Source organism: Podarcis tiliguerta (genome assembly GCF_965153285.1).
Source record: "Podarcis tiliguerta genome assembly, chromosome: 2".
Lineage (NCBI taxonomy): Eukaryota > Metazoa > Chordata > Lepidosauria > Squamata > Lacertidae > Podarcis > Podarcis tiliguerta.
In genome coordinates this window covers 43,411,793-43,438,788 of record NC_139535.1, presented here as the reverse complement: position 1 = coordinate 43,438,788, position 26,996 = coordinate 43,411,793, and the positions used below count along the sequence as shown (strand labels likewise).

The 26,996-nt window shown below is 40.6% G+C and overlaps 1 protein-coding gene across 3 annotated transcripts in view; it reads left to right on the top strand.

Annotated features, from left to right (window-relative positions):
* Nucleotides 1-26,996, top strand: part of CACNA2D3 (calcium voltage-gated channel auxiliary subunit alpha2delta 3) — a 480,742-nt gene that overhangs the window by 146,001 nt on the left and 307,745 nt on the right. For all 3 annotated transcript variants that reach the window (XR_014506519.1, XM_083420935.1, XM_083420934.1), the window contains exon 4: nucleotides 18,714-18,773. Coding sequence is in view for 2 of the 3 variants with exons in the window: in XM_083420935.1 (XP_083277061.1) it covers nucleotides 18,714-18,773 (60 nt within the window). In the remaining variant the exon portion in view is untranslated. The remainder of the gene's footprint in view (nucleotides 1-18,713; nucleotides 18,774-26,996) is intronic.

Below are 26,996 nucleotides of genomic sequence, written 5' to 3'. Positions count from 1 at the left end.
TTTAATAGAGGCATCCCATTGCTTCTGGTGGGATGCAATGGACTATTCCAGCTCTGAAGAAGTATTGGGGAATGAGAGAGCCGTGGATCCTCTTGTTTCTCAGGTGCCTGAACAGCTGAGGCATTTCTAAGCCATCACATTTCCGGCCCCACCAATTGGCAGAGCACCATTGGCAATGAAGCTCCCCGGGGACCATAGGACTGCGCTCATCAAACACTTTATCCATTTTAGCAACTGAAATGTGTGAAAGCTGTGTGCAATGCTGGCACAGGAGAAAAGGTTGTATAAATTGGCCTGGCCTTTTGGATATTTTCTATCCTTACAGTATATATTATTGAAGTGATCAGGGTAGTTTGCATTTGCCTTTTTTTTAAAGTTATGTTTATGAATACAAGACCTGTTACCTACAAATGCAACATAGTGTAACTAAGGCTGCAATCCTATACACCAGGGTCCCCCAAACTTAGATCTCTAGCTGTTTTTGGACTACAATTCCCATCATCTCTGACCACTGGTCCTGCTAGCTGGGGATGATGGGAGTTGTAGTCCAAAAACAGCTAGAGGATCTAATTTGGGAAACCCTGCTATACACCCTTACCTGGGAGTAAGCCCCACTGAGCTCAGTGTGACTCAGTAGGTATGTACAGCATTACAGATATTTTGCTCCTTTCGTTTCCTCCCACCCTTCTACAATATAGGAACATAGGAAGCAGACCCATTGGGCCATTTAGGGCAGTATTATCTACACTGATTGGCTGCAGCTCTGAAGAGTTTCAGATAGGAGTCTCCACCGGCCTCATCTGGAGATGCTGAGACTTGAACCCGGGAGCTTCTACATGCAAAGCAGAGGCTCTGCCACTGAGCTATAGCTCTTTCCTTTGATCTCTCTTCAACTTAAATATTTAACGTGCCGCAAAAATATAAGTACTTTAATACTTTTTACATTACTCTTTTCTTCACTAAATATAATGCAGTGGCATCCTTGCACTGAAGCAAGTGGTCAATATCCATTAAAGAAAGCAAGTAATACAATTCCCATAGTCCAGGTGGAATTGTATAGTCAATCAATGTTAGGAAACTTATAGTAACAAGCTATTATAAAGTTAGTTGTCAAATAAGGGTGCTTGCTGCTACTGCTGTTTTAATAAGGGAGATTGCTCCTGCAGTCAAAAAACAGAGTTAATCACTTTAAGCCTAATTGATTTCAATGGGAAAGATTTGGGCAGGCACTTAATTTTTCCAGTAAAATCAATTGAACTTAAAGGTGCTTGTATTTGGCTGGATGGTGCCCATGTTGTTTCAGTTGTTACTAAGTCTAATCCGAGTGCATATTTACCGTTGAGCTTACTTCATCTGTGTTAGTTGCTTTCATTCATAGAAGAATTCAGAAGTCCTTTCCTTTTCTACAGAGTAGAAAAACGTTTATGGTGATAGACTCTTAAGTACACTGCAGTAGTGCACTCATGTTCTGTTGTGTGAGACAACCTTTTCTTGTAAGATGAGAATTAAGACGAAGCATACTCTTTCAGATCAAGGACATCCACATTTAAATTTAGTCTTAAGGTGAGGGAGGGAGGGAGAAAGAGAGAGATTGTATTTCCCAAAGTTGCATATTTTTAGCTGGAAACTATATTTTGGACAAGCACTGACCTTGTGCATATGACTTAGACTTTATATCGTCATCGTCGTCGTCGTCATTGTTTAGTCATTTAGTCATGTCCGACTCTTCGTGACCCCATGGACCAGAGCATGCCAGGCACTCCTGTCTTCCACTGCCTCCCGCAGTTTGGTCAAATGGACTTTATATACAGATGCCAATTGCAGAAGGAACTTAGGCTCCTCTCCCATTGGTTCCTTCTGCATCCATTAGCATCTTGTCTCCCTTCTGATTTGCTTTCTGCTCACTCAGGTGGATGACTTACACAGAAGGGGAAAAGCTCAGTAGCAAGAAGCTTTCATGTGCAGAGCAGCACACACATGACGGTATGGAGAGAATGTGCAGGCTGTGTGGCTCACGTTCTTAGGAGAAACAAAAAGGGACCATAGCCTAATAACCATTTTCTTTTTCCTAGGGCCATTATAAACATTAGTGTTGCTGGTCATTGCTATCCAGTCCTGACCTTGACAGCAAGCCCATTAGGCATAATGGGGCCAGTAAGCCCTGTCACTGCAGCACCTTGGAGAGTTCCGAGTGAGCAACTGGCTCCAAAGACATCTGAAACTAGAAAAGGTTTTATTCTTCCAGTTCCAAATTCCCCCTTCTGTGAGGAGTGGAAAGCCTTAAAGGGCCAGCCTTCTAACTTGGAGCATAGCCATCCCCTTCCAGGCTCATTGCTTGTGCCAACATAGGTATACATAGGGTCCTCAGGGGCAGCATCTAGCGCTAGAGCAGGAGCTGTTATCCCAACAGGAGACACTCAGGTGCCAATTCCCACCCCCACCCCCAGCTTGAAACGTTCTAGTTGGCTGGAGTGGCTAGAATGCATTGCTCCCATTACACCTGTTAAAACACAAATCCTTCTTCGAGTGATGGGACATCATAATGTATTGTCACTCCCATAGAAATTATGTGGCAAAAAACATAGGGAAGCCACATTCCTTGCTGTACAATCTTCCTAACAGGACAATATATAGTGGGGAAAACATGGTGTGGCAGCCATTTTTTTTTTTTTTTTTTTTTTTTTGCCATATACTCTCCCTGAGAATGAAGGCATGGCACTACATCCTCTCACTCCCAGGGGGAACTGCAGTAAGTTTTCCAACATGCCTAGCAGGAGTTGTGTGAACTAGCTGCTGCCCCAGTCATCTAGTAGGGTTTTGTTTTTGCAGGGAAACACACAGAGATCAGAGATTCTCATCAGAACACTTTGTTAAAGGGATCTGGTTTGAATGCAGATTCCAAAGTAGAACCACAGTTTGACACATCGGTCTGAGAGGTGCCAATCAGGGAAGTCTGCTTAAGTCTGCAAACTCACCAAATTACACTCAAAACCATATAAGTTGTAGCAGTGACTTTATCAAGTTTATAGGAGCACACGGAGTAATGTTTTGAACTTAACCTGGTGTTCAAATGGGAGGAAAGATGCTGGAATCATTAGTAGAGTTGTCTGCATGGCAGGGCAACTTGGATAGATTTTTTCTGATGCTTCATGTTAATATGTTTTACTGGGTATGGGGAATTAAAAAGCTTGAATGTTTGCCTGCAGGCACCACAGCATAACCCAACTGATGGGGTCATATCACATTTTGATCAAAATGTTTAGGCCAGAGGTTGCAGCAAACCCTCAATTCACATGCCATGACAGGCCTGAAGACTTTCAGTTCTGTTTGTATCTTCATCTGGAACAAGTGAAATAAAATAATACTGTAACACAATAGCCCCAGCTGCATACAAGATGTTGCCGATGGCACATTAGCAGCCCCTGGGTGCCAATATGTTCCTCTGGAAACACAACAGTTTGACTTCCTATTAAGGACTTAATATCTAAGCGGTTTGAAAACAGATTGGGCTGAAGCAGGGCCTGCAGGGTATCATCTTGTTGGGGTTATTTTTCCTGCGCAAAAATAGTTCAGTTCCTTAAGGCGGCAATTACTGAAATGGGAAAAATAAGGGGGTTTCACTTGATTTCATGGGGCTTTCAGAACGGCAGAGCAAGAAACAGAGAAACTCATTTGTAAGGGTACTGAACTCTTTTGTTACATTAGAATTACATCTGTGTATTTCTTTTTGATGCTGATCAACAGGAAAAGGTGATTGTAAAAAACAACAACAACCAACAACAACCCATGCATTTATATAGGGGGCTTGAGAGGTTGTACATTGTTACTCCTCCAATTGCAATAATTTTCTTCAGGGAATAGTACAAACAACTTTCCTTTTAAATTGTAAAAATAAAATAAATCATGTGTGTTTGGGGGTCAAGGGGATGTTGGAGGAACACCTCTGATGAGGGGTCCTCTGTGGCCTGTTAAAATGGATTGACCCTGAACTGTTGCTTCCAACTGTACTGGTAATGATCTCCCATAGGGACCAGTAAGTATAATTGCTTGGCAAAGGCTTCCAGAGAATTTAAATATATTTAAGTGGAGAATAAGCCCTGGTGACTTGGATGTGTCATCCACTTGACACATCAAGTGCCTAATGTGTGGTGCCTAACCTGTCTCTGTTTGTCCACACTCCAGCCAGGATGGCTCTAAACAGGATTACTTCTGGCTTCTGCTTACCAGCTAAACTGGAATCTTGTTCAGGTCCTCCTTACTTCCTGCTTTGTCCTGTCACCTTTGCTGTACAGTTGAGACTGACATTAACAGTCCTATGTAATGGACAGGGATACTTTGATTTTGGATCCCATAATGTCTACATCAAATGCAGAGCACCCATGTTTCATGCTTCAGTACAACATCTGAAAGGAAAAGCATGTTTACCTACTTGGTGGTGATCATGTTTGTATGCTTTCCTGGTTCTCACGTGTTTCTCCAGAAGAAAGATTTATGAATCCTCTGTTTGGACATTACTTACTTCTACTTTGCCAAACCTTTATTAGGCATTACAAATATAGGTCTATATCTACTAGAAGCCCCCAAAGCCAATACGTACATGCCTTGCCACCCTCCAGAAAGTCTTAAGCTTGAACTGTATTAGGAACTAGTTCCAGAGGTTGCTCAGGAATCTAAGAAATCAGCAAGGTTTTGAAATCGGTGGTTAAAGTCAGTGAAGTTTGCAAAGGTTCAGTCTGCTTTCTTGATTCAAAATGGCATCCACTTGTATCCAAACATGGGTGAAAAACCTGCTCCTTGATATTAGGAATCATGTGAAATTAGGTTATGATCTAATAGTGGTATACAAAACTGCAAGCATAAAAACAGCTTCATAAAGACATAGATAAATACAAACACTGAGCTGAAATGTAATAACAGAAATGGGCTGCAAGTCATATACTTGTTCAAGCCCTGGGAAGCAGTCTGTGGGTCAAGAAGAATCTGTTCTTTATTTCTGTATGTCACTGTAGGACAGAAGTAGTGGAGTTGGGGAAATAAAGTAGTAGAAGAAGTTGTTACGGCTAGGCATCCCAAATACCCTGGTTCAGACAAACCCACATTTACAGGAACTGAAATATATTCTGGGGAGGAAAGCATGCAATTTAGCTCCAGAAAAAGAACCATGTAGGATATGTTGTATAAAGTACTGTACAAAGTGTGTCTGCTGAGCTATTTAAACAACATGCGTCATATTTGGTCACTGTGTAGGTGACATTCTCAAAATGAGCCTAGTTTTATCAGTAACACAAGCCCCTCCCCTGAAATCTGCTCGCTGCCTATTTTCCTTTTCACTGGAAACAACATTGTAGGGTTGAAAGCTGCCCAAAGGATCAGTAAATAGTTCACATGCCAGCTTTCCCTGAGCCGTCCCATTCTACAAAAACCAGGAAGGCTCTGATGCCAGATGGGTAGATGGCGCAGCTGCCATGCCTCACCTCTTTTATCTTCCTTCATAGTTCCCATAGGTAAAAACATGATTGTGCCTTTTGAAGTTCATTAAAAGAAATGGAATTTTGTGTGGGTTGAATTTTAATCCCTCGGTCTTAAAATGGAAAATTATCTTAATTAAACAGGAGCTAATTATTTATCCCAGGGTTAACTGGCTTCTTTTGATCATTGATGGGAACCCAATTATGTCTCTGTTAGTTGTGGCCGAGTCCATTTAAAAAGTAATTTTAACAGCCCCTAACACATGTGCAAATATTTATATCGGCACTAGAGCAAAATATATTTGAATTTCAAAGAATTCACTTTAAGCAAAGCTTATCAAATAAGCTCGTTCAATTTCATTTTGGTTTGCTGTGAGTGAAATGAGTTGTTAAAACCTCTAACCTGAATATAAATGAGTTAGCCAGAATTAAGATATTCAAATGGATGGCTTCATTTTTTTGCTTTTTAGAGGATCAGAATCATGGTTAGAGTCATTAGAATTTCTACCTCTGTACTGAAAAAATAATAATCAGTTTTTCCTCTACTCTCAACGGGGGCATTGCCTTTGGCTTGATTTGTAGGAAGAATTACCCATCCAGGGAACTAGAACAGATGAACCCAATGATCCATTTGCAGTTCTATCAGCAAGTTGCTAATCCTTCTTGAACCCTAATTTTCCAGACGTGAAATGAGAAATATGCAAGCTCATATTTAAAAACATTCTACCAATCAAAGATTTTGTATATCTCTATCACTATATCTATGTGGGAGGCAGCTTTCTACTGAGTTATACCATTAGTCTGTCTAGTTCAGTATTGTCTACACTGACTGACAGCAGCTCACCAGGTTTTCAGACAGGGGTCTCTCCCAGCCCTACTTGGAAGATGTCCGGGATTGAACCTGAGACCTTTTGCATGCAGAATGGCTTATTCAGCCCATATCTATCTTTCTGTTATCTATTGCGTACAAATGAAGTTAGATGAGTGAATTCATATGATCATTCTTTTCACATGCTGGTAACAGTGGCTATGATCATGGAAGGCAGGATTACCTGAGGCTTAGTGACAAGCCTGGGGCTGCTCATACTGAGCTTTATTGACTGACTGTGGATTTGAACCCAGAGCTCCCCTGCGTATGCCAGTTCTGAATAAATTGCTGTTCTTTAAAAAAACAAATAAGCAAACAGCAATTGAGCCTACTGGATCTTGCATTTCCCCGCTTACAAGAGTAAAATATTGCCGTGGTACTTTGGACCAAACAGGCAGTGAATACTCTATTGGAAAATTCAGATTATTTGTGTTGCCATGTGGGCGTATAAATTGAAACTCAGATGTGCTTGTTGTTAGGATTGCAGCCAAAAGGTATTTTCTCCAAAATTATGTAGGAAAATGCAGTTATTATTAGCTTGTATTTTGATAAACTGGAGCTCCACTAATGACATATCAATAGAAGCCAGAAGCTTACAGTCAAATAACTGGCCACTGCATTCAAATCAATATGTGAACATTAGCTTTGCATGCTTTCTTTCCCTGCCTCTTGCTCCTCCTTGCCTCCTTAGGATTGCTACTAGGTCGTAATGATGCAGGGATTGTAAGGGATGCTGCCGAATAGTCCCTTCTGCAAAGGTCTTAAAGGCAAAGGAATGCTCTCAGAGTCTAGACTGACAGACCTGGTTCATGGACCCTTTCCTTTCTTCTGTCCCTTCCTTTATGATTCTGTTTACCCTGTATGCTAGAGCCATCAATTGCTTTAGTACGTGGAAATAGGAGTCATACAGAGTAAGGGCATTTCAATGCAATTGGACATGTATAGAAAGTTTCTGTGTGTGAGGGATTTCAACATGGCCCATGCCACATACAGATCAGAGGTTTTTTTGGTTCTTTTCTTTTCTTTCTGCCTTCAGAAAATTATTCAGTCCATAACACGATTGGAAACAGGAGAAGGAATATTTTCACAGTCTCTCTTACTTTGAGCTTTGTCCAAGGTCTGTCCTTTGAAGAACTGAATTATGTCATTTTTGTTTTCACGTTCAAATGGGGAAATATGTCTAGTTGATAACTTTCAGGTGAACTCTATAATAAACTTTGTGATAATGGCCTCGTGTCTAAAGGCATATGATGCAACAACTATGTTGAAGCTAAGCAGGTCTGAGTCTGTTCAGTGTCTGGATGGGAGATCACCTGGAAACTCCATACGTATCACATGGGCTGCATTGTAAAAAAAGGTAGGCTATATTTTATTTCTGTAGTTGAAACATTTATATCCTGCCTTTTGGTTCAGGAAGGACTGCTCACAACCTCAATCAAGAACAAAATGCAAAACAAAAAGAAAACAGGGTCAAAGTATGAATCAGAGTTGCAAAAAGCCAAATCAACAGAGGATGACAAAACTAAATCAAACTAAAGGCATGGTGGAAGAAAAAGGGTTACAAATGATGTCTGAATGCTAATAACAGAGACAGGCCTTCTCTGTAGTGGCACCCACTCTTTAGAACACTCCCACAGTAGGGTGCCTGTGTTAAAATCAGATCTGTTTCTTCCAGGCTTTCTCTGATTAAGTTATTTGCCCATTTTAGATATTGTGTATGCCTGACATTGCCTGTTCATCGTCAATATTATTTGGATGTTCTGTATATTTTAATAGGGACGCGGGTGGCGCTGTGGGTTAAAGCCTCAGCGCCTAGGGCTTGCCGATCAAGAGGTCGGCGGTTCGAATCCCCGCGGCGGGGTGAGCTCCCGTTGTTCGGTCCCAGCGCCTGCCAACCTAGCAGTTCGAAAGCACTCTCGGGTCAAGTAGATAAATAGGGACCGCTTACTAGCGGGAAGGTAAACGGCGTTTCCGTGTGCAGCTCTGGCTCGCCAGAGCAGCGATGTCACGCTGGCCACGTGACCCGGAAGTGTCTTCGGACAGCGCTGGCCCTCGGCCTCTTTGAGTGAGATGGGCGCACAACCCTAAAGTCTGTCAAGACTGGCCCGTACAGGCAGGGGTACCTTTACCTTTATGCCTGACATTGTTCATCGTCAATATTATTTGGATGTTCTGTATATTTTAATACTTACTTGTTTATATTTTTAACATTTCAGTATTGGAATTTTATTCTGTAAACCGCTTCAAGACACTTGGCTGAGAAGCAGTTTATAAAATGATTTTAATAAATAAACAAGAATTTAACCCACGCCCTCCACCCCAGGGAAAGGATTTCCATAACTTGGGCACCACTACTAAAAAGTCCCTGTCTGGTGTCTCAGCTACTCAAACTTGTAGATGGGAACAGGCATTGTAAAAGGGCTCAGATTATGAATGCAGCGGGTGGATAGGTTCATGTGGAACAGGAACAGAGAACCTGTGACCTTACAGATGTTATTGGATTACAGCTTCCATCATCACTGACCATTGGCCATACTGGCTGGGGCTGATGGGAACTGGAGTCCAACAACAACTTACATGGCACGGGTTCCTCATCCCTAAGGAAGGCAGAGAGGATTGATTACTGGAGTAATATGAACAGAGCTATGAACAGAGGGTACCAACTAATGTGATAAATACATTGACATGTGATAAATACATTTTGTTGAGTTACCTATACATCACAGAATTTCTTACACCAGCTGATGCCTGTAAGCTAAAAGTATGAACTGTTTCCACTGGAAGGGGTCATAGTGTTTGACACCAACACCACAGGAGCTTGCTTGCTCTCAGGCTGATTTCAAAGTGCTGGCTTTATTTATTTCCTGCATTTATTTCCTAAAAGGCTCTCTGAATGGCTTATACAAGTCAGGTTTAACTTTAAAGCTAAAGTTACCTGAGGGGCAAACTACTCCAAAATGTACAAGTTCTATGACTGAGGTTTAGTGATGAATTTAAGATGCCACTCCAACAATGGATAGAGTGTTATCTGTTGGTTGCTGTGCTGCATTTGTGAGATTCAGTAGCACTGAAGAGCTTGGTCCATTTAGATCAGGGTTCAGCAAACTTTTTCAGCAGGGGGCCGGTCCACTGTCCCTCAGACCTTGGGGGGGGGGGTCGACTATAATTTTTTTTTGGGGGGGGGAATGAACAAATTCTTATGCCCCACAAATAACCCAGAGATGCATTTTAAATAAAAGGGCACATTCTGCTCATGTAAAAACATACTGATTCCCGAACTGTCCACAGGCCGGATTTAGAAGGTGATTGGGCTGGATCCAGCCCCCAGGTCTTAGTTTGCCTAGCCATGATTTAGATGAGCTAATTAGACTTTAATTTTTCAATAGGCTTTTGATTTCCAAATGGGAGGGAATTTGGTTTGTGTTGCCCCTACTGTTAGAATTGTGTTGCTAATTAAGTTTGTATATTTCTATGGACTTTCTGGGTGGTGACAGTGAAAATCTTCCAGTAACTAAATGAATAGATATAACATTGGGTTATATCAATTGCTAATCTTCCTCAGTGGACTCATTGAAACTGATGGGCACAACTAACTTAAGTACATTAATTTCAGTGGATCTACTTGGAATAGAACTTACTTCAGTATAACCCGTTATGTTTCAAATGAGGTGGGTTGCTGTCACCTAGGCTTGGCCTGGGAGAACAGCTTAGCAACTATACTGAAGCTAAACAGGTCTGAGTGGGTCAGTGCCCATAGAATCATAGAGCTAGAGTGACCATGTACATCAGATGCAGGGAACCCTTCACCATACAGATGTTGCTGAACTGCAACTCTCATCAGCCCCAGCAAGCATGCCCAATGGCAAGGGATAACAGGAGTGGAAATACAGCAACATTTGGAAGGCTAGAAGTTCCCGACACCTGTTGCAGACCATCTAGTCAAACCCCCTTGCTCAGTGCAGGACATCAGTGCTAGAGCATAAATGGATAGGAGATTGTGCGAGAATCCTTTGTACGCCACTCTGAGCTCCATAGGTGGGATAGAAATGTAATGAAATAGGATAGTCAAAGTACCCTTTCCCCTTGCGTTTGTACTCCCAGTGTCAACAGAAGAATAATCACAATCTTGCAGAGCTAAAGTACAGTAACTATTTCATGAGTTACTTTTCATTTCCTGTGTTACTTTTACTTCACTGTTGTGGTTTTGGCAAATCCCTAATCTGCAAAGGGCATGTGGCTGCTAAAGTAGCAGCAAAGAGTCCAATTAAACGCTAAGTCAAATAAATAAGTCTTCAGACGGGTTTTAAACTGGCTAAAAGACTTGCACATTCTAATAGCCAGTGGTTGAGTGAATGCAAATTTTGCAATTTAAAAGCATGATGCAAATACTTATGGTCATCCTAGTGTAGAAAAAGCTCATTGGTTTCAGTGGAGAAGCCACAGGCAATACAGAGCAATGAATAATGGCTTGAGCCCCGCATGGTTGCATGCAATAATCTGTGCCAACGTAGAAAGCCAACCAGACACAAGAAATTTAGCGCTTTTCAGGCATTCACTTGCTTAACCTGAAAACAACATAACGTGGAGAAGATATTAGAGTTCCTTTTCAGAGTGTGAGTTTTTCACAGGGAGGAAATACATAAAAGAAGCATGAGTATTGGGGTCTCCCCTCACCACTGCTTTTGTGTAACATTCAAAACTGCCCTCCCTGGGGATATAGGTAAGAAAAGTAACTAGTCATCTCCCAGTCCAATCATATACCTCCTTTGGGTTGATCAGCTGCTTCTGGGGTCCATTGCTCTGTTACAATGTAAGATGAATTTATGAGGAATTGACATTGTATTCATGTTTATGTTTTAAATACCATGGCTGCAATCCATGATAGGTAGGAGTCATAGTGAACTCAAATCTTTCATGTATAGCATTGCACTGTGTCTTATTTTAATATTGCATCTTGTTTGACTTTATGCAAGATGCCTTGGTGCTATTTGGCAAATGGTGGGGCGTAAGTATTTTTAACTAGTGCATCTAAGAGATGCTCCCTTCAGCAGCTGCACCAACAGTGAGGTTCTTCCATCTGGAGACAAGGATAAGGTCTTCCCCCTCTTCCTTTAGGAAGCAACAATAAGATTAGGGTAATTCATGCTCATCACACAAAGTAATAGACAAGCATTCCCCTTGTAATATAATGCCTTGAGGACACATGATTCAGCAAGCTAACTGTACTGTCTCTTTTTAACAAGTGGGAGGACTCTCCCCCCCAGCTACAACTAAGCCCAGTGCCATCTAGTGACTAGACCATAAAATGGCATGATCCACTTCTAATGATAAGAGCCAATTCAGTGAAGGGAGCAGATATGCTGAAGAGAATAGGTGGTTTGTGTTTGCACTGGAATTCTGTGCCTGCTTAGATCTGCGCCTGCACGGAAGTGTTCCCTCCACTGAAATAAATGGGGGAAGTTTGTAGGTGTAGGAACTTCAAGTGTATACCATATCACATATAGGTGGGTTGATAGATCAGAATGATGAAAATCTTCCTTCTCTCATAGCAGGGCATCAGTTCAGATTGTTTTATTCAGCAAGATATTCCGGGTTGTGATTTTTGGTCAGAAATATATTAAGTAGTTGGCATTATACGATGAATATATTTAGGATTATAAAAGCAATTAAAATCGAAACTTTAGGAATTCAGTAGACATGCAGAATATATGACAGACACTTCTTCATAAAGTTCAACCCCCTTCGGGTTTTAAGTCATCATTTTGCAATAAAAACCACTAAGCACTTTATCCAGTGAGATGTACGGTACTTCCTTCTTGCAAGTCCCTGGAAATATGCAGATGTTAGGTTTTAGCCACAGGAGGGCTCTCAGTAACCAATAATATTACAAGGAAAGAAGTCTGTACTTTTGAAACTAACAAAACAAAACAAAACATGGGTAGCTCAGCTTTGTGGGGGAAATGTCTCTTGATCTACATAAGGAAATTTTAAAAAAGAAGTAAATGCCCCATTCTGTACATTTCTTCTCCTTTTGCCTCCACTGAATTTAGCTGCATTTTAAAAGTTAAATTATAACAACCCACATCAGACTTCTGCAACATCATCATCATCATTACTACCACTACTGCTACAAAATATGTAACATAGTAACAGACAAAAGCAATACCCCCAGTTTAATAATAATAATAATAATAATAATAATAATAATAATACCCAGAGATTGTTTAATTAGGCAAAGGCCTGGAAGAAGAATGTTTTTGCTTGGCACCTGAAGATATCTAGCGAAGCCACCAGGTGAGTCTCCATGGAGAAAGGATTTCACAAGCAGGGAGCCAAGCAGGGGGTGAGATTGGGGTCTGTGAATTTCTTAAAGGGCCTCCTACCTTTCCTCCCATAATTCAAGTACAGTATGCATATATCAAAATTGACAAAGAGTCTTCTGACACCTTAAAGGTCAACATATTTATTACAGTGTAAACCTTTGGGAGTAGAAGTCTGCTTCATCAGATGCATGAAGATGCCCTCTTTTTACAAATATGCAGGCACAGCTAGACTTGCAGCATCAAAAACCACCACACAACATCATAGTGTGTGGGTGTTGCTGTGTCATTGCCAGGGATATGCTACTTTCAATCCTATCAAAAGTTCAGGTATGTTCTGTAAGTAGAAGACAAACTGGTCAAGCTCTGTGCCATAATCTCAGTTCAACTACAATGTGCTCATGATATTGGAGTATGAGCTTTTGAATAGTTAGGATGTTTGAACAGCAATTATTGCCCCCTAGTGTCTTTCAAATTATATCTACGATGTTACTTGCTGTATTTATTTCTGGTGCGTTGTTAATAATATTACACAAAAGCTACTCAAAAAAGAAAATTAAGCAGGAGACAATGAACAAGTCTGTGTATTGTAATCACTTCCTTATTTAAGCATTTTGGGAGGCTGAAGTCAAGGCCTTAGTGATAAAAGTGGGCATAATCCTTATCATCATGATAGCAACACAGAAAGATGTTTGAGTTGTTCAGTATGTTGTTCAATATGCTGAAAGTCAGAGCCTCCCAATCTAACTGAGACAATATTGTGTAATCTGTTTAATTAAGTGGATTTCTCACTCTTAGCATCTAAGTAATGCTTTATTGCAAGGACATTTATTTTAATTAGATTAATTTCCATGCCCTACTTTTAGTTTCTAGTTGAGTGACATGTGGCTTTGCAACATGATGCCCAAAGAAGTTACAGTTATCAGGATCTGCATATGCAGCCCAGTATTATGCATGTTTACTTGAGTGCTGTTGTACTCAGGTCTTGTTTGTGAGGTTCTCTAGGCATCTGGTTGTCCACCGTGAGAACAGAATGCTGGATAAACTGGGGCCTGACTCTGATCTTATGTCCCTGTTGGATGTACTTCCAGGTAACAGTGCATAGGGTTGTAGCTGAGAAGAGTAATCTGACCCCTTATCCACCATGCTGGAGGGGACTTGATGGAACGGAGGTGTACCTCTGGTCAGCCCTGCCAAGCTCCACCTGCCTCCACTGTCAGCTGGAAAGCATCACCAGCACAGAGTACGTCAGTGTGTCTGCAAAAACAGTGGGTAGAAGCTACCACTGCTGCCATCCCTGCTGGCAGTAGCCATTGGAAAACTCTGAAACAAGGCATTTCAAGGCTGTGCTGACCAGGCCCAGGATCTTGGCCACTGGATCTTGAGGTGGCCCTGCTGTTGTCACATGACCACTGTGGGTCTGTTCAGACCTATATGCTGCACTAGCCTTAGAGCTGGCAATAGCAAAGGGGCATATTTTCCCTGCTCCACCACTTCCACCCTGGCTGGTGCAAGTGACAGGGCTATGGATGTGGCTCTAGTTGTCCCACTCTGTCAAGTCCTGCTTCCCCAGCCAGCAGCTAAGACTGCCCACCCCCCTCACAAAATGGCAAGTGAACATATTCCATGCATGAATCCCATTCTTTTTCTCCCTACTTTCCTTTTCATGAAAGCCAGCCATGCTCTTTGAACTCCACAGATTAAAAAAAAAAGCAATTTGACAATTTGGTGTGAGGACCTATTAGACGAAGTAGGTGCGCATGTGTTTTGCTCTTAATTTACTTTTTTTAAAAAATTACACGAAAGGCACTTTTTTCTTTTTTAAATCAGCTGCATTTAAATAAATGTTTGCGTGATGTGTACATGACACACCCCCCTCTGATAATGTAAGAAGCATTCCTGAATTCAGTTGCTAAATTTTATACAGTGGTACCTCGGGTTACATACGCTTCAGGTTACATATGCTTCAGGTTACAGACTCCGCTAACCCAGAAATAGTACCTCAGGTTAAGAACTTTGCTTCAGGATGAGAACGGAAATCGTGCAGCAGCAGCGCAGCAGCAGCAGGAGGCCCTATTAGCTAAAGTGGTGCTTCAGGTTAAGAACAGTTTCAGGTTAAGAACAGACTTCTGGAACGAATTAAGTACTTAACCTGACCACTGTATATATAACAATATATGAATGTACTGTTCATGTTCAGGGAGCTGAGGAGGCCTGGCCTTATCTTGGACGATGGTCTTTTTAGCTACTGTTTTTGGAAGGCCAGAGGATGGCCATGATTTGGCTAAAATGGGGAGTTTGGCGCTGTTGTTCTCCACTTCCAGTGACTGGTATTCAGAGGCATGTCGCCTTTGATACTGAAGAGAGCATACAGCCATTGTGACTTGGTACCCTTAGTAGCCTAATCCTCCATGGATTTGTCCAGTTTCCCTTTTAAAGCTGATATTTTTTGACATAGTTGAAGAACCAGTTTCCTTATTGGCACCTCTTCCTCTTCCATGACTGAAATTGCATTGCCTGTTTTTTGTCTTAAAAATAGCCTTATGAGCAAAAGGTTGATGCACACCTTTGCTCTTAGGAATTAAAAAAAGTTACCTTTCCCAGGTGTTCAAACCAAGGAGTGTAGCATAGAATTTGGAAGGCCACCACCCTATTCTCCCTTAGCCCAGCAGCGGGACTTGACTGGCTGTGGCCTGCTAACTGTAGCCTTAGCTATCCAGTCTACAATTATGTTGCCACATGATCACTCCTAAATGTAGATTACCTTATTTTTTTGTGTGGGGAGGGTAGTAGAGCCATGTAAACATATGAAACAAACTGATGTAGCAAAGGTAAAATGTGCATGGACCTTACAGAAATGATCTGAGAAATTGGAAGACTGGTGGAGTGGAACTCTGGACACAGCTAATCCACAAAAGACTTAGAAAATGGAATGGAGGAAATTGGTTTGCCCTTCTCTTTAAATTTGATAAATTGCAATGATGTCAATGGAATCTTTTGTTCTGTTACCTTTCCAGCCTTTACATATAAATGATGGGAAAACAGTGAAGAACTCTGATGGGATTAAGATGAACTTTCAGCATATTTACCCATCTATGCCAGAATATTACCTAAAGCCCTCCACACTAATAAATCTAAGCCCTTCTCGACAAAAAGCAACCTTTTAGAAAGGCACCTGCAAACATGCAAAGTTTGCTAGGACTGAAGTCTATTCCCCACTTTTGAAATGAACCCACCAATGAGGTAATACGTGAAGCGGATCTTGGTAATGTTTTTATTTTATTTTATTTTGATAATCTACTATTGAATAGTCTCCAGAGTACTGTTGTAATCTTTCCGCAGTGACGTCAGTGCAGCAAATCGCTACAGTGATTTAAAAATAGTTTGTTCTTTGACTCCCCAAGCTATTGTGTGTAGGCTGGGTGGAAGGGGGAAATAGTTATATTATAAATGTAGTTTTGGGTAGAAGTGGCCATTCTTTCTGATATGCACAATGCTATTACTATACAGTATAACTCTACTAGACTGATAATAATATAATAAGTTAATTAACAAAAATAACAAAGATAGTGCATAGCGTACAATGTATGATCTTATGCACCCTTCCTGAGAAAGCATTTTTTCTATGAATGTGTGTGTAACTGATGTTGCTTTGAAAATTTATATGTTAATATAAAATAACTAGTTCTTAACAACCAGAAACAATGGCTTCATCTTGGCTTTATTCTGCTATTACACCCTGGTGATTGGATTTTATGGACGTGCTGCTGCTCAAAATTGTCATATGAATGCTGTTTTCTGAAATGAGTGTAAAATGCTTTTGGGGGGGTATTTAATTAGCCGTTCAATTTGAAATATTAAAGGTTAAGCTGTGTGCCTTTTGAATATTTCTGCTTAATTTTGTGTAATTTAACAGTACTATATACAGAAAGCTGTTTTATTATTTCTTACAAAATGTTGTGTTTTACCCAAACTGATATGAACTATATCACTAAGTTATTCCATGACTGATCTTACTATTTTTAACGGAATACCAATGGTTTAGGGACAGCCAGCATAACTTGCTAGGGCAGGTACTTCAAATACACATGAAGTGGGTAAGCCAGAGACTTGATTTTGAAATATTTTAAGGCATTCAAATGAATGCTACATTTTTATTAAAGGATCATTCAGTGGAGAATTTTATATGTTCCATTTCATATTTGCCCCTCCCAGTGCTTATCAGTTGTAATTACTTTTTCATGATTTGTCTTTCTTTAGTGAAGGAAAAAATAATTATAGGATTTAAATATTATTAATAACCAATTTGATAAGAAAAAATGAACACGATAAAAATATATTGATCTCTGAGTCCAGATTACAGCTGTTGACTTAGTTTCTAGCATGAATTGCTGTTCTTCCCAAATTCCTGTTCTTCTTCTATTTTGGGCAATAATAAATGCAACAAGCACTGATCAGTATGTTTACTACATGTAAACAACACTCTGTAGGACAGTATAATATTTCAAGTTCGTCAGGTTGTCTACTGATTTGAAGGTTGTGGGTTTTTTTACATAGAATTTTGTAAAAAACTGAGGCAGAACTCAATTTCACACGAGATCTCAAACTTCTATCAGACTTTGGCTCTTTCTTTCCGGTTCCTGTAGCTTAGCACAGCACTTAGGATTCTGCCACACGATGCGTTTGCCTACCTTCTCGTCATTGGCTGGCGGGTGGATGGCCATGCATTGTGCCATGCATGGTGTTACATCATTGAGGATGGATCCAGACTTCGCTTCTGTGGGTGAGATCGTCACCTAAGTAGAGTTCCATTCAGGGAATTCTCCCTCCGGCGATTGTAGGAGATGACCTTTGCTGATTTGCCCTGCCACCTCCCATGCACCCTCCCATACTGTTCTGGAGGATGCAGGGGGATGGGACCCTCCAGAACAATATGGGAGGTGGTGCAGGGGGTTGCAGGGAGAGACGGGAAATCAGGAGAAGTTGCCTCCCAGGCATAATCTCTCTACATCTACAGAAGTCTAGATTCCCACCCATTGTGAAGAGGAGAGCAAGTAACCTTTGATGCCTGATTCAGCTGTCAAGCAGCTTCCAACAACTCATGTATAATAGGAAACATTTTTGCCATAAATGAATAAATGCTCTGAAGTACTGGTACTTCTGTCTGATCCTCAGCAGATTTTCTCCATGAGGTGACCCTGCTGTGAGCTTTGTTTGCGGCTCCTTTAAGTAGTAAATACTATGGATGTATATCAACTTTGTTTGTACCTCAAATGATGAAGTGAATTGGGATGATTTGGGGAAAACTCAATTTCTGAGTTGGATTGTGCTTGTTAATAAGGCACCTTGTGGTAGATTAGGGATTCCCTAAGCTTCTAAGTGTCTATGTGGCTTTAGCAGACCAAAGAAATATATGGCCATTTCCCTCCACATGCACACAACTCAGAGAAACAAAACCAAGCTGACTTGAAAAACACCCAGAACTTGGAAGGGAGGGGTTGAGGAATCTTTATCTTTGACATACATTTCTAGTTTTTCTTCAGTCAATTATTTCCCCAGGTTACTCCAATCCCAGTGATTTGGGAGAGGGACTAAAAAATGTGTTTGGTTTTTTTAGTTGATCTATGCCTTCCCCTATGCAAGTCAATTGTATCTCCCCAAACTGGGGACATGACAGAACAGAAGGCTCCCCAGAACCTAGTGGTGCTACCACCACCAAGTTTACTAAATATTCACAACTGGGTGCAAGATTGTCTATCAGCTAATCAACATGAAAATACAGTGGTACCTCAGGTTACATACGCTTCAGGTTACAGACTCCACTAACCCAGAAATAGTGCTTCAGGTTAAGAACTTTGCTTCAGGATAAGAACAGAAATTGTGCTCTGGCAGCGCGGTGGCAGCAGGAGGCCCCATTAGCTAAAGTGGTGCTTCAGGTTAAGAACAGTTTCAGGTTAAGAACGGACCTCTGGAACGAATTAAGTACTTAACCTGAGGTACCACTATATACCTTAAATTTCTAGAAAGTAATACTTTGTTTTCTTCTTCTTTTTTTAGCGTCTTGTTGAAGCTGCAGAAGATGCTCATTTGAAACATGAATTTGATGCTGATTTACAGGTAGGAAAATATATATCTTTTTTGAGGTTAGTATGTTGAGTCCAAACATTCTGTTGTGGAAAGAGCCACCATTCATGGAAGAAGAGATCTGCTCACAGATGGACCTTTTTTCTATGCGTGGAAGATGGACCTTCTTCTGCTCATGGTGTAGAACCCTTGGATACTACTAATGGTCATCTGAAAATACAGTATCATAAAAGGCCTAGTGCCTTTATACAATGAAGATGACTTAGTTATTTCGTAGGCTCATACTTTCATTGTTTATGACAAGATATGGCTGAATTTTTCAGCAATGTAATCAAAATTTCCAACTTTGGGCAAGACTTCAAACTCTGGAACCAGAAGCATGAGGTCTAGTTGCAGTGTACAGTTGTGGTATCTTGTTTTTGGGGGACTCACTTCTTTGCTGGAATTATACTTTTCTGTTCAGGCGGAAATGGTTTTATTTGTTTTTACAATTGCAATTCTTTTATCTCTTATTATAATGTGTATTATATTGCCCTGGGACCTTATGGTGAAGGGCAGACAAGAAAACTATAAATAAAATCTACTGGCAAGAAATTGCTTTTTAGGAAATTTAACCTACAGAGATGGGATTAGAGACGTGATGTTGCTCTTTGAAAAAGCGTTGAACATGTTTAGATAGCCACTACTTAAACTGGGTCTAAAAGGTAGGGCAAGGCAGTAATCCAAAGGCTCTTTCATCTTTCATACAATACATTTTGGACTAATGCATAGCAAGTAGCCCATGAAGACTTCACATGAAAATTAAGGTAGAAATAACAGTCCAATGGCTCATTCCAAATACATTACAGTGTAAAGGTCCCCTTCCCATTGGAATCATAGCAAATATCTCAGCTCTCTTGAACTGTCTGGATTCATATTTTGATGAAATGGGGATGTGTATCCATAACCAAGACCAGCACTTATCATGTTGATTAGCTTATATAGTAGTGAGCACTTGAAAACTGAAGCTGGGGGGGGAAAAATCCATTACTTCGCTTTTCAGTAAAGCTCTAATGTACTGTCAATCTACATTACATGTTGCGCAGTGTTAAAATCGAACCCCAAAGGTAAAAAAATACAGAGAGCTGGTTTTAAGGAGCTATGGAAACTTTGGTGTTTCTGTACAATTAGAAACAATATTAATCAATGGAATATTTGAAAACCCTTCTAAAATCACACAGGAAAAGGCTATTGTGCTTATGCCATGTTTGCAGGCTTCCCATAGACATCTAGTTGTCCACTGTGAGAACAGTATGCTAGACTAGATCAGCCTGTGGTCTCATCTTCTTATGTTTTTAAATGAATAGGATCTCTGACTTTGCAAACCTATCATATTTCCTTTTCCCTATATCCACAAGAAGCCAGATCTATTGCCTGAATAAACCAGCTGCACATTTATAGAACCCATTATTAAAGATGCCTTATCACCACAGTTCATCCTCATTCCTTAAATCCTTAGGTTTGGGGAAATGTTGATGATCTTAGCACTTTTAGGTTAAAAGCCATTTGTGTTGGCAGCATGAGCCGCAGAGCCTAATCTCTGACAAGGCCTTTTGTTGTTTATTGTTGCCATGGTCCATTACAACTAATCAATTGTTAATCTTGGTTTCAGTGACCTCTCTGCAACCCTTGAAGGGAGATGGTTGTTCTTTATTTAACAAAAGGAAATCTCGTAATACCATCTGCTCAGTATAAAACAATGACCAGGTTGAGAGTGAAAGCGAGGCGAAGAGGACATTGTTCTTTCAGCAATTTTCCTTTGGAATGGGGAAATTTGTAAGAACCATTAGTGCTTTCTAGTAAGCAGGAAAGACTGTATTAGTCGTATTCGGATGAGCTTGATTTAGTATTATAACACTCTGGGAACTGTTTCATGGGTCCTCTCAGTGGTTTCACATGAAATCCTTAAAGCACAGTTAAAAGCGTCGGGATCAGTAACAGCAAGACAATTTAGAAAGGCAGCCAAATACAAAGAGAGAGAGAAACTTAAACGTATCAAAGTGGAACCAAAAGGTTTTTGCCATCTTCCTTGGCAAAAAGCAACTCAGCGAAAAGCAGCTGCATGGCTGCTTTGATGGGCTGCCTGCACTGCAGGGTCTAATTGAACTCTAGCGGCACAAAAAAATGAGAGAGTTGTTGTATTCAGTTGTGTGTCTCCATTCACAGAAGGTTCTTCCAAGTAATACAGTGCTGGTAAGCCCTATCTTCACCCAGATGTTCATTCAGATACATGTCTGAGTTTTCCTCTGACTTATACTATAGCCTGAGATACAGGAAGTGATGTGTGTGTTTTATGGTGCTCACTTGCATGGTTTTCATCCTTATAAAAATGGCCTCATGATCCTCTTTCAGGACCCTCTCCAGATGTTACACCACTTTCATTGATAGTCCATGAATGTAACTAAATATGCGCTGATAAAGAGGAAATCATGTAATATTACTACTTTTTGTCTATTGTGAAATACCAAATTCAGAAAACGGCAAGCAGCTTGTTCACCATGTCCCAAGCCATCCCTCTCGGTCCCATCTTGTACATTTATCTCCCATATTGTTTTTGCTTCATATAGGTAAAGGCAAAGGACCCCTTACAGTTAAGTCCAGTCGCAAATGACTCTGGGGTTGCAGCGCTCATCTCACTTTACTGGCTGAGGGAGCTGATGTTTGTCCGCAGACAGTTTTTCCGGGTCATGTGGCCAGCATGACTAAGCTGCTTCTGACAAAACCAGAGCAGCGCACGGAAACACCATTTACCTTCCCGCCAGAGCAGTGCCTATTTATCTACTTGCACTTTTACGGGCTTTCGAACTGCTAGGTTGGCAGGAGCCGAGACTGAGCAATGGGAGCTCACACCATCGTGGGAATTCAAACCACGACCTTTCAGTCGGCAAGCCCAAGGCTCAGTGGTTTACACCACAGCGCCACCTGCGTCCCTTGCTTCATATAATTTCTATGCAATAAAATGTGAGTGCAGCATTATTATGGTCCTTGACACTGGACCTATTTGAATTAATCACAGGAATCTATAGCGAGGGGCATAAATAAAGCTGCCTGTTATTTTAAAGAAATAAATCATAATAGGGGATAGGACTGTCAATCTCACTAAAATCAAATACCATGTGCTTGATGAATGGGAGAGCATAACCTCAAGCATATCTGGATTTAAAGCTTTCACTGGCTGCATTCGGCCTTGACAGAATTTCTGCAAGGTCTAAGGGTCATGGGCACTAATAGTAATATCCCGGTAGCAGCTGAACTTTCCAAACATTCATGCTTCTAATGGCTGGATCATTGTTGCTTTTCTGTCAATTTCAGGTATTTTTCTAGGAAGCTAGGCTAGTGCCTTAACATCTGAGTAGATTTGTAGTAGTGAAAGGGTAGAATGCATCAGTTTCAACGAGAAGATCTGCAGCCTGCCCAACAGCATGGATGGCCCTCTGTGGGTGTAGCTCAAGAGAGATCATTTGTGGCTTTTAAAAATTAAATCTACCAGCAGATAATCCTACCTATCGCGTGAATTATCTTAAACTCAAGTGCGCAAGTGAATTCCAGAGATGTAATGTTATGTTGTTATGTTATGTTATGTTGTTGTTGTTATGTTATGTTATGTTATGTTATGTTATGTTATGTTATGTTATGTTATGTTATGTTGTTATGTTATTTCTTTATTGCATTTGCTACCCACCAGTTAATACAGGTATTGTACAACAATACAAATAAAAGAACCCCACCACATAATACCACACAATACAGTACATACATATTGATATATAGGGGGATAATAAAAATTATAGTTCCCCTGTCAAAGGCCAAAGAGAAGAGGAATCTTCAATTATTGCCTACTGTAAAGTGATGCTGCCTTACATACTTCTGTGGTGAGGTAGTTCCACCAGTTTTTTTTTTTGAGGGGGGGCATTAGGGAGAAAGCTCTGTCAACATACAATCCAAAATATGCTTTTCTTTGCCTCACCGTGAAAGTATGATTTTCTTGCTTTTCTTTGTGAACTAAAATCATCATTATCATTTAACACACAAGATGCCTAACATTTTCTAAGTTGCGTACATATATTTAAAAAACAAGACAACTGCTGCCCACAGGATCTCCATCTAATAGACATGATAAAAGGGAAGAGGAAAGCAAGCAGATTGCTGCATGTCTGTCAGTGAACACTGGAAATTTGCTCCTAGGTGCAGCTTCTGATTGGTTGCAAGAGCTTCTTGCACTCAAGCGGAATCCGCATTGGATGTTCGAGTTCCGAGGAATGTTTGAAAACCAGAACACTTCTGGGTTTTTGGCGTTCGGGAGCTGAAACGTTTGGCAACAGAGCTGCTCGAGTTCCGAGGTTTGACTGTATTAAACAAACAGGAGAGCATCCATGATGTGCTCCTGCAAGGAGGTTGTCTACCTATCATTGTAAGACTAGCATTCAGGTTTGCATTGTTAGGAACCAGAAGCTAACTTAGGAAAGATATATCTCCATAAAGATCTTTGAAGTACAGCCTGCTTTCTTTCAGAAACTCCCAAACCTTCATCAGTTATTTGACCACAGCCCTGCGAATTCTGTGTCCTTTGCCTTAATAGCAATTGCAGACAGCTAGCCAGCAGGTTGCTTTGACAGCATAAACAGACAGCGTTCCAGATACGATGTTTCTTAAAAGACACCTTTTTAACTGATTCAGAAATTGCATTAGTGCTTCCAGTTCTGCCATCCTGTAATGCCAAAGCAAGATCTAATTACCATATTTTTCGCTCTATAGGATGCACCGGACCACAAGACGCACCTAGTTTTAGAGGGGGAGAACAAGGGGGGAAAAAACTCTTGCTCTCTGCGCAGCGCTCCTTCAGTGAAGCGGCAGGAGAAATGGAGCCCCTTCCATTTCTCCTCCCGCTTCCCTGAAGGGGCATTGCACAGCTCTCCCTGCACAGTGCCTCTCCAGCGAAGCGAAGTCAGGAGAGCAAGAGGGATCGGTGCACACTGATCCCTCTTGCTCTCCTGGCTTCAGCGTTGCTTTTGCTGAAGCCATGGAGCCTGCCTTCGCTCCATAAGACGCACACACATTTCCCCTTAATTTTTGGAGGGGGAAAAGTGCGTCTTATAGGTATACGGTATACGACGAGGTTCTGAAATCTGTTTGCTGAGCACTTTGTGAATACTCCAAATGTTAGATAGCTCAGTTGGTTAAAGCATAGTACTAACAATGGCAAGGTTGCAAGTTCGATCCCTGTAAGGAACAACTGCATATTCCTGCATCGCGGGGGGTTGGACTAGATGATCCTCAGGATACCTATCATTGTATGAGATGTCTAACTGTTTTTTCCCTATGATCAAGAGGCAATAACTGTCATTGCATCTTGACTGGTATGCACTACACTTGATTTCTTGTGTGTTGAGGCTTACTAAAATATGTTCAGAACACTATTGTAACAAAACAAAATATCCATAATTTCTACCTACCCATTCCACAAACTGTCTTAGTTGCCTGTTAAATAAATTTAAAACCAAAGCCATTTGAACACATGTTGGTTAATGTGTTTATGTACTAAGATGTAGTCAGAGAATTATTTAGCTAGGTTTGGGCGATAATTTTAAAATGTTACACAGCAAGCCTAACCAGAAGTAAGTCCTACTGAATTCAATGGGTCTTAATCCCCAGGTGAGAGGAGTTAGGATTGCAGGCTTAGAATTTACAGTGAGACTGAACAAAATAAATGCGGAAAGTAATTGGGGGCTTTTCATGTTTTGATGTTAGAACAATTTGTTCACAACACAAAAGCTCTATTCATGCACCTAAGCAACAAGGTAGAGAGTCAACAGGTGGCAAACATTATGATGGCCAATTTTGCCTAGAGGAGTCAATTAATAAGTGGAAATTGGGGAAGGGGAGCTGCCACTGTAATCATGCTCCCCCCACAATGCAGTCGCTCTACCCTATTTAGATGCATGAACAGGACTAACAATCATTTTCAAAATATAATAGGGCTGAGAGAGATTTAAGGAATGTGTATGAGGAGGAAAAATAGAGGTCAGTGCGCAATTATTTGCTTTAATCGAATTTTCTGTCTCAGAGCATTGCATTATATGAAAGTGAGTAAATGCGAGCAGATCACAGATGGTGGTGTTCAGAGCACTGTAACATACTTTGTAGGGGAACCTTACTGCCAGAGGGATTAAAATAGGTGAGGGGGCTGGTTCAAGGCATACTTGGTGTTATAGCTGGCAACTTAGGAGGGCCTGCTTAAGGTCAGCATAGAGGATAATTTTGATTCAGTCAACATTTAAATGCAAACCTACCTAATTCACAGTTTCAAAGACAATATGCAAACTAAAACACAACCATCCTTTGAAATCTGCACTTCTCCGAATTCTGGAAGACAGTTCTCCCATCAGATAATGTGAACAAAATGCGCATGTTAAAATGTGCGTAAAATGTCTACATATGTGAAAATAACACAGTGCTTTATATTAGAGAATAATGCTTTGGAAAAATGTGCATGTTAGGAAAATATTTGCACTCAATTATGCCTGATTTTTTGTGATGCCTTTTTAAAAAAATAAATAAATCACAAACTGGTTGTGATTGAAAAAAAATGGAAAATTGAGAGATTGGTAGATCCCTAGTATGAGAGAACTACTGGTCTTTGAGACCTACCTTTTGCCTATAAAGGGAAAGCTCTGGAGAACGAAGAGATGAAAACTCATGTCATAACTTCCTGTGGAAAAGCTTGGAACAGCTGTTAGTGCTGTCAGGGCTTGCCAAGTCTAGGGCTCTGCTCAGCAGAATGAGTAGGAAGGCTCCCAGATACAGCATGGATAATTTACCACATTCTGAAGCAATACACATTTCCATCTAATGAGTGGTTTGTGTGCCTCTGTTAAACCATTAAGCCCAGAGCCTAAAACAGCAGCAATGGGATTGACATTTTAGTAGGAACTGGGAGCCACTATCAAAAACACAGCAGATTTGAATTCATTCATAACAGATCCATATGCTTTGTGAGATGTATGTGCCTATATGCTGGGTTTTCTTACCTTGTAAGGAAAAAAATGCAAACTGTTCCACTGGCAACCCAATCGTGTTCCCAAGCTTTAACTTCTGCTATTTAAACAACAGCAGTGGAGCATAGGACTGGGAATTAAAGTGGCATCTTCATTCAGCAATTAAATTCTACTTCAATCAATGGGTGTAATTTCCCAGTTATTTTGTTTGGGATCTGGAAGACTACATTTCTGCAATAATTCCTGCTATGGTGTGGCACAAATGGATGTTTCTGAACGTGACACTTGGCTTTTGTATGGAATTGCATCCCTTTCTGTGCATCTCAGAGTCTTGAGGCATCATTATGAATTCTCTTTTTATTACAGTATAGCCTATCTGCAAATGAACTCCAGCAGGGTAGCATAAAACTATATTATGTGAAATGACTTATACGCTCCTAAGTGATGATATCATGGCATTTACGCACAAATCTGATAATGAATATCGTGGACACAACCTTTGCTATTGGCTGCAGCATATACATTTCAAGCCCAGATTGAATATAACACCCTCCATATAGATATATCCATAGCTTTTGACTATTTTGATACTCATATTCATAAAAATGAGGTCAGGAAATCTGTCAAAGTGTCTTTATTTAAAAAGAAGGGATCTCAGCTAACCCTTTTGTTATTTCCTTTCGTGATCTGCACATATATTTCGATAGAGTTTCCTGATGGGTTTCTTTGAAGGGCAAGCATTAACAGATTTCTGTAACTGATTATCATTTGATGCATAATGGTGAGCTCTGTTTTCCATTATCATGTAGTCAAATGTATTAGTACTTTAACTTTCAAATGCATTTAGGGTTTCTGTTGGTTTTGCAACAGCTTACTATTGTTCTACTAGTTTATGGTTAGCTCTATAATTTTAACCAGAGCAGGACACATTTTATGGAGTCAGTTGTCGGGTTCATGCTATGCTGTATCCACACAGTTAATTAACCATTTAGCTCTAGCTTTTTTGTTTTGTTTTTTGTAATAGGGCAACCTAGCTCAGACTTAATACTTTGTTGTGTGAGTCCCCTTTGAAATGAAGTGAGCCAGCAGATTGTGCCCTGAGCTTTTAGATCAGGGGTCAGCAACCTTTTCAGCCGTGGGCCGGTCCACTGTCCCTCAGACTATGTGGTGGGTTGGGCTATATTTTGAAAAAAATATGAACAAATTCCTATGCCCCACAAAT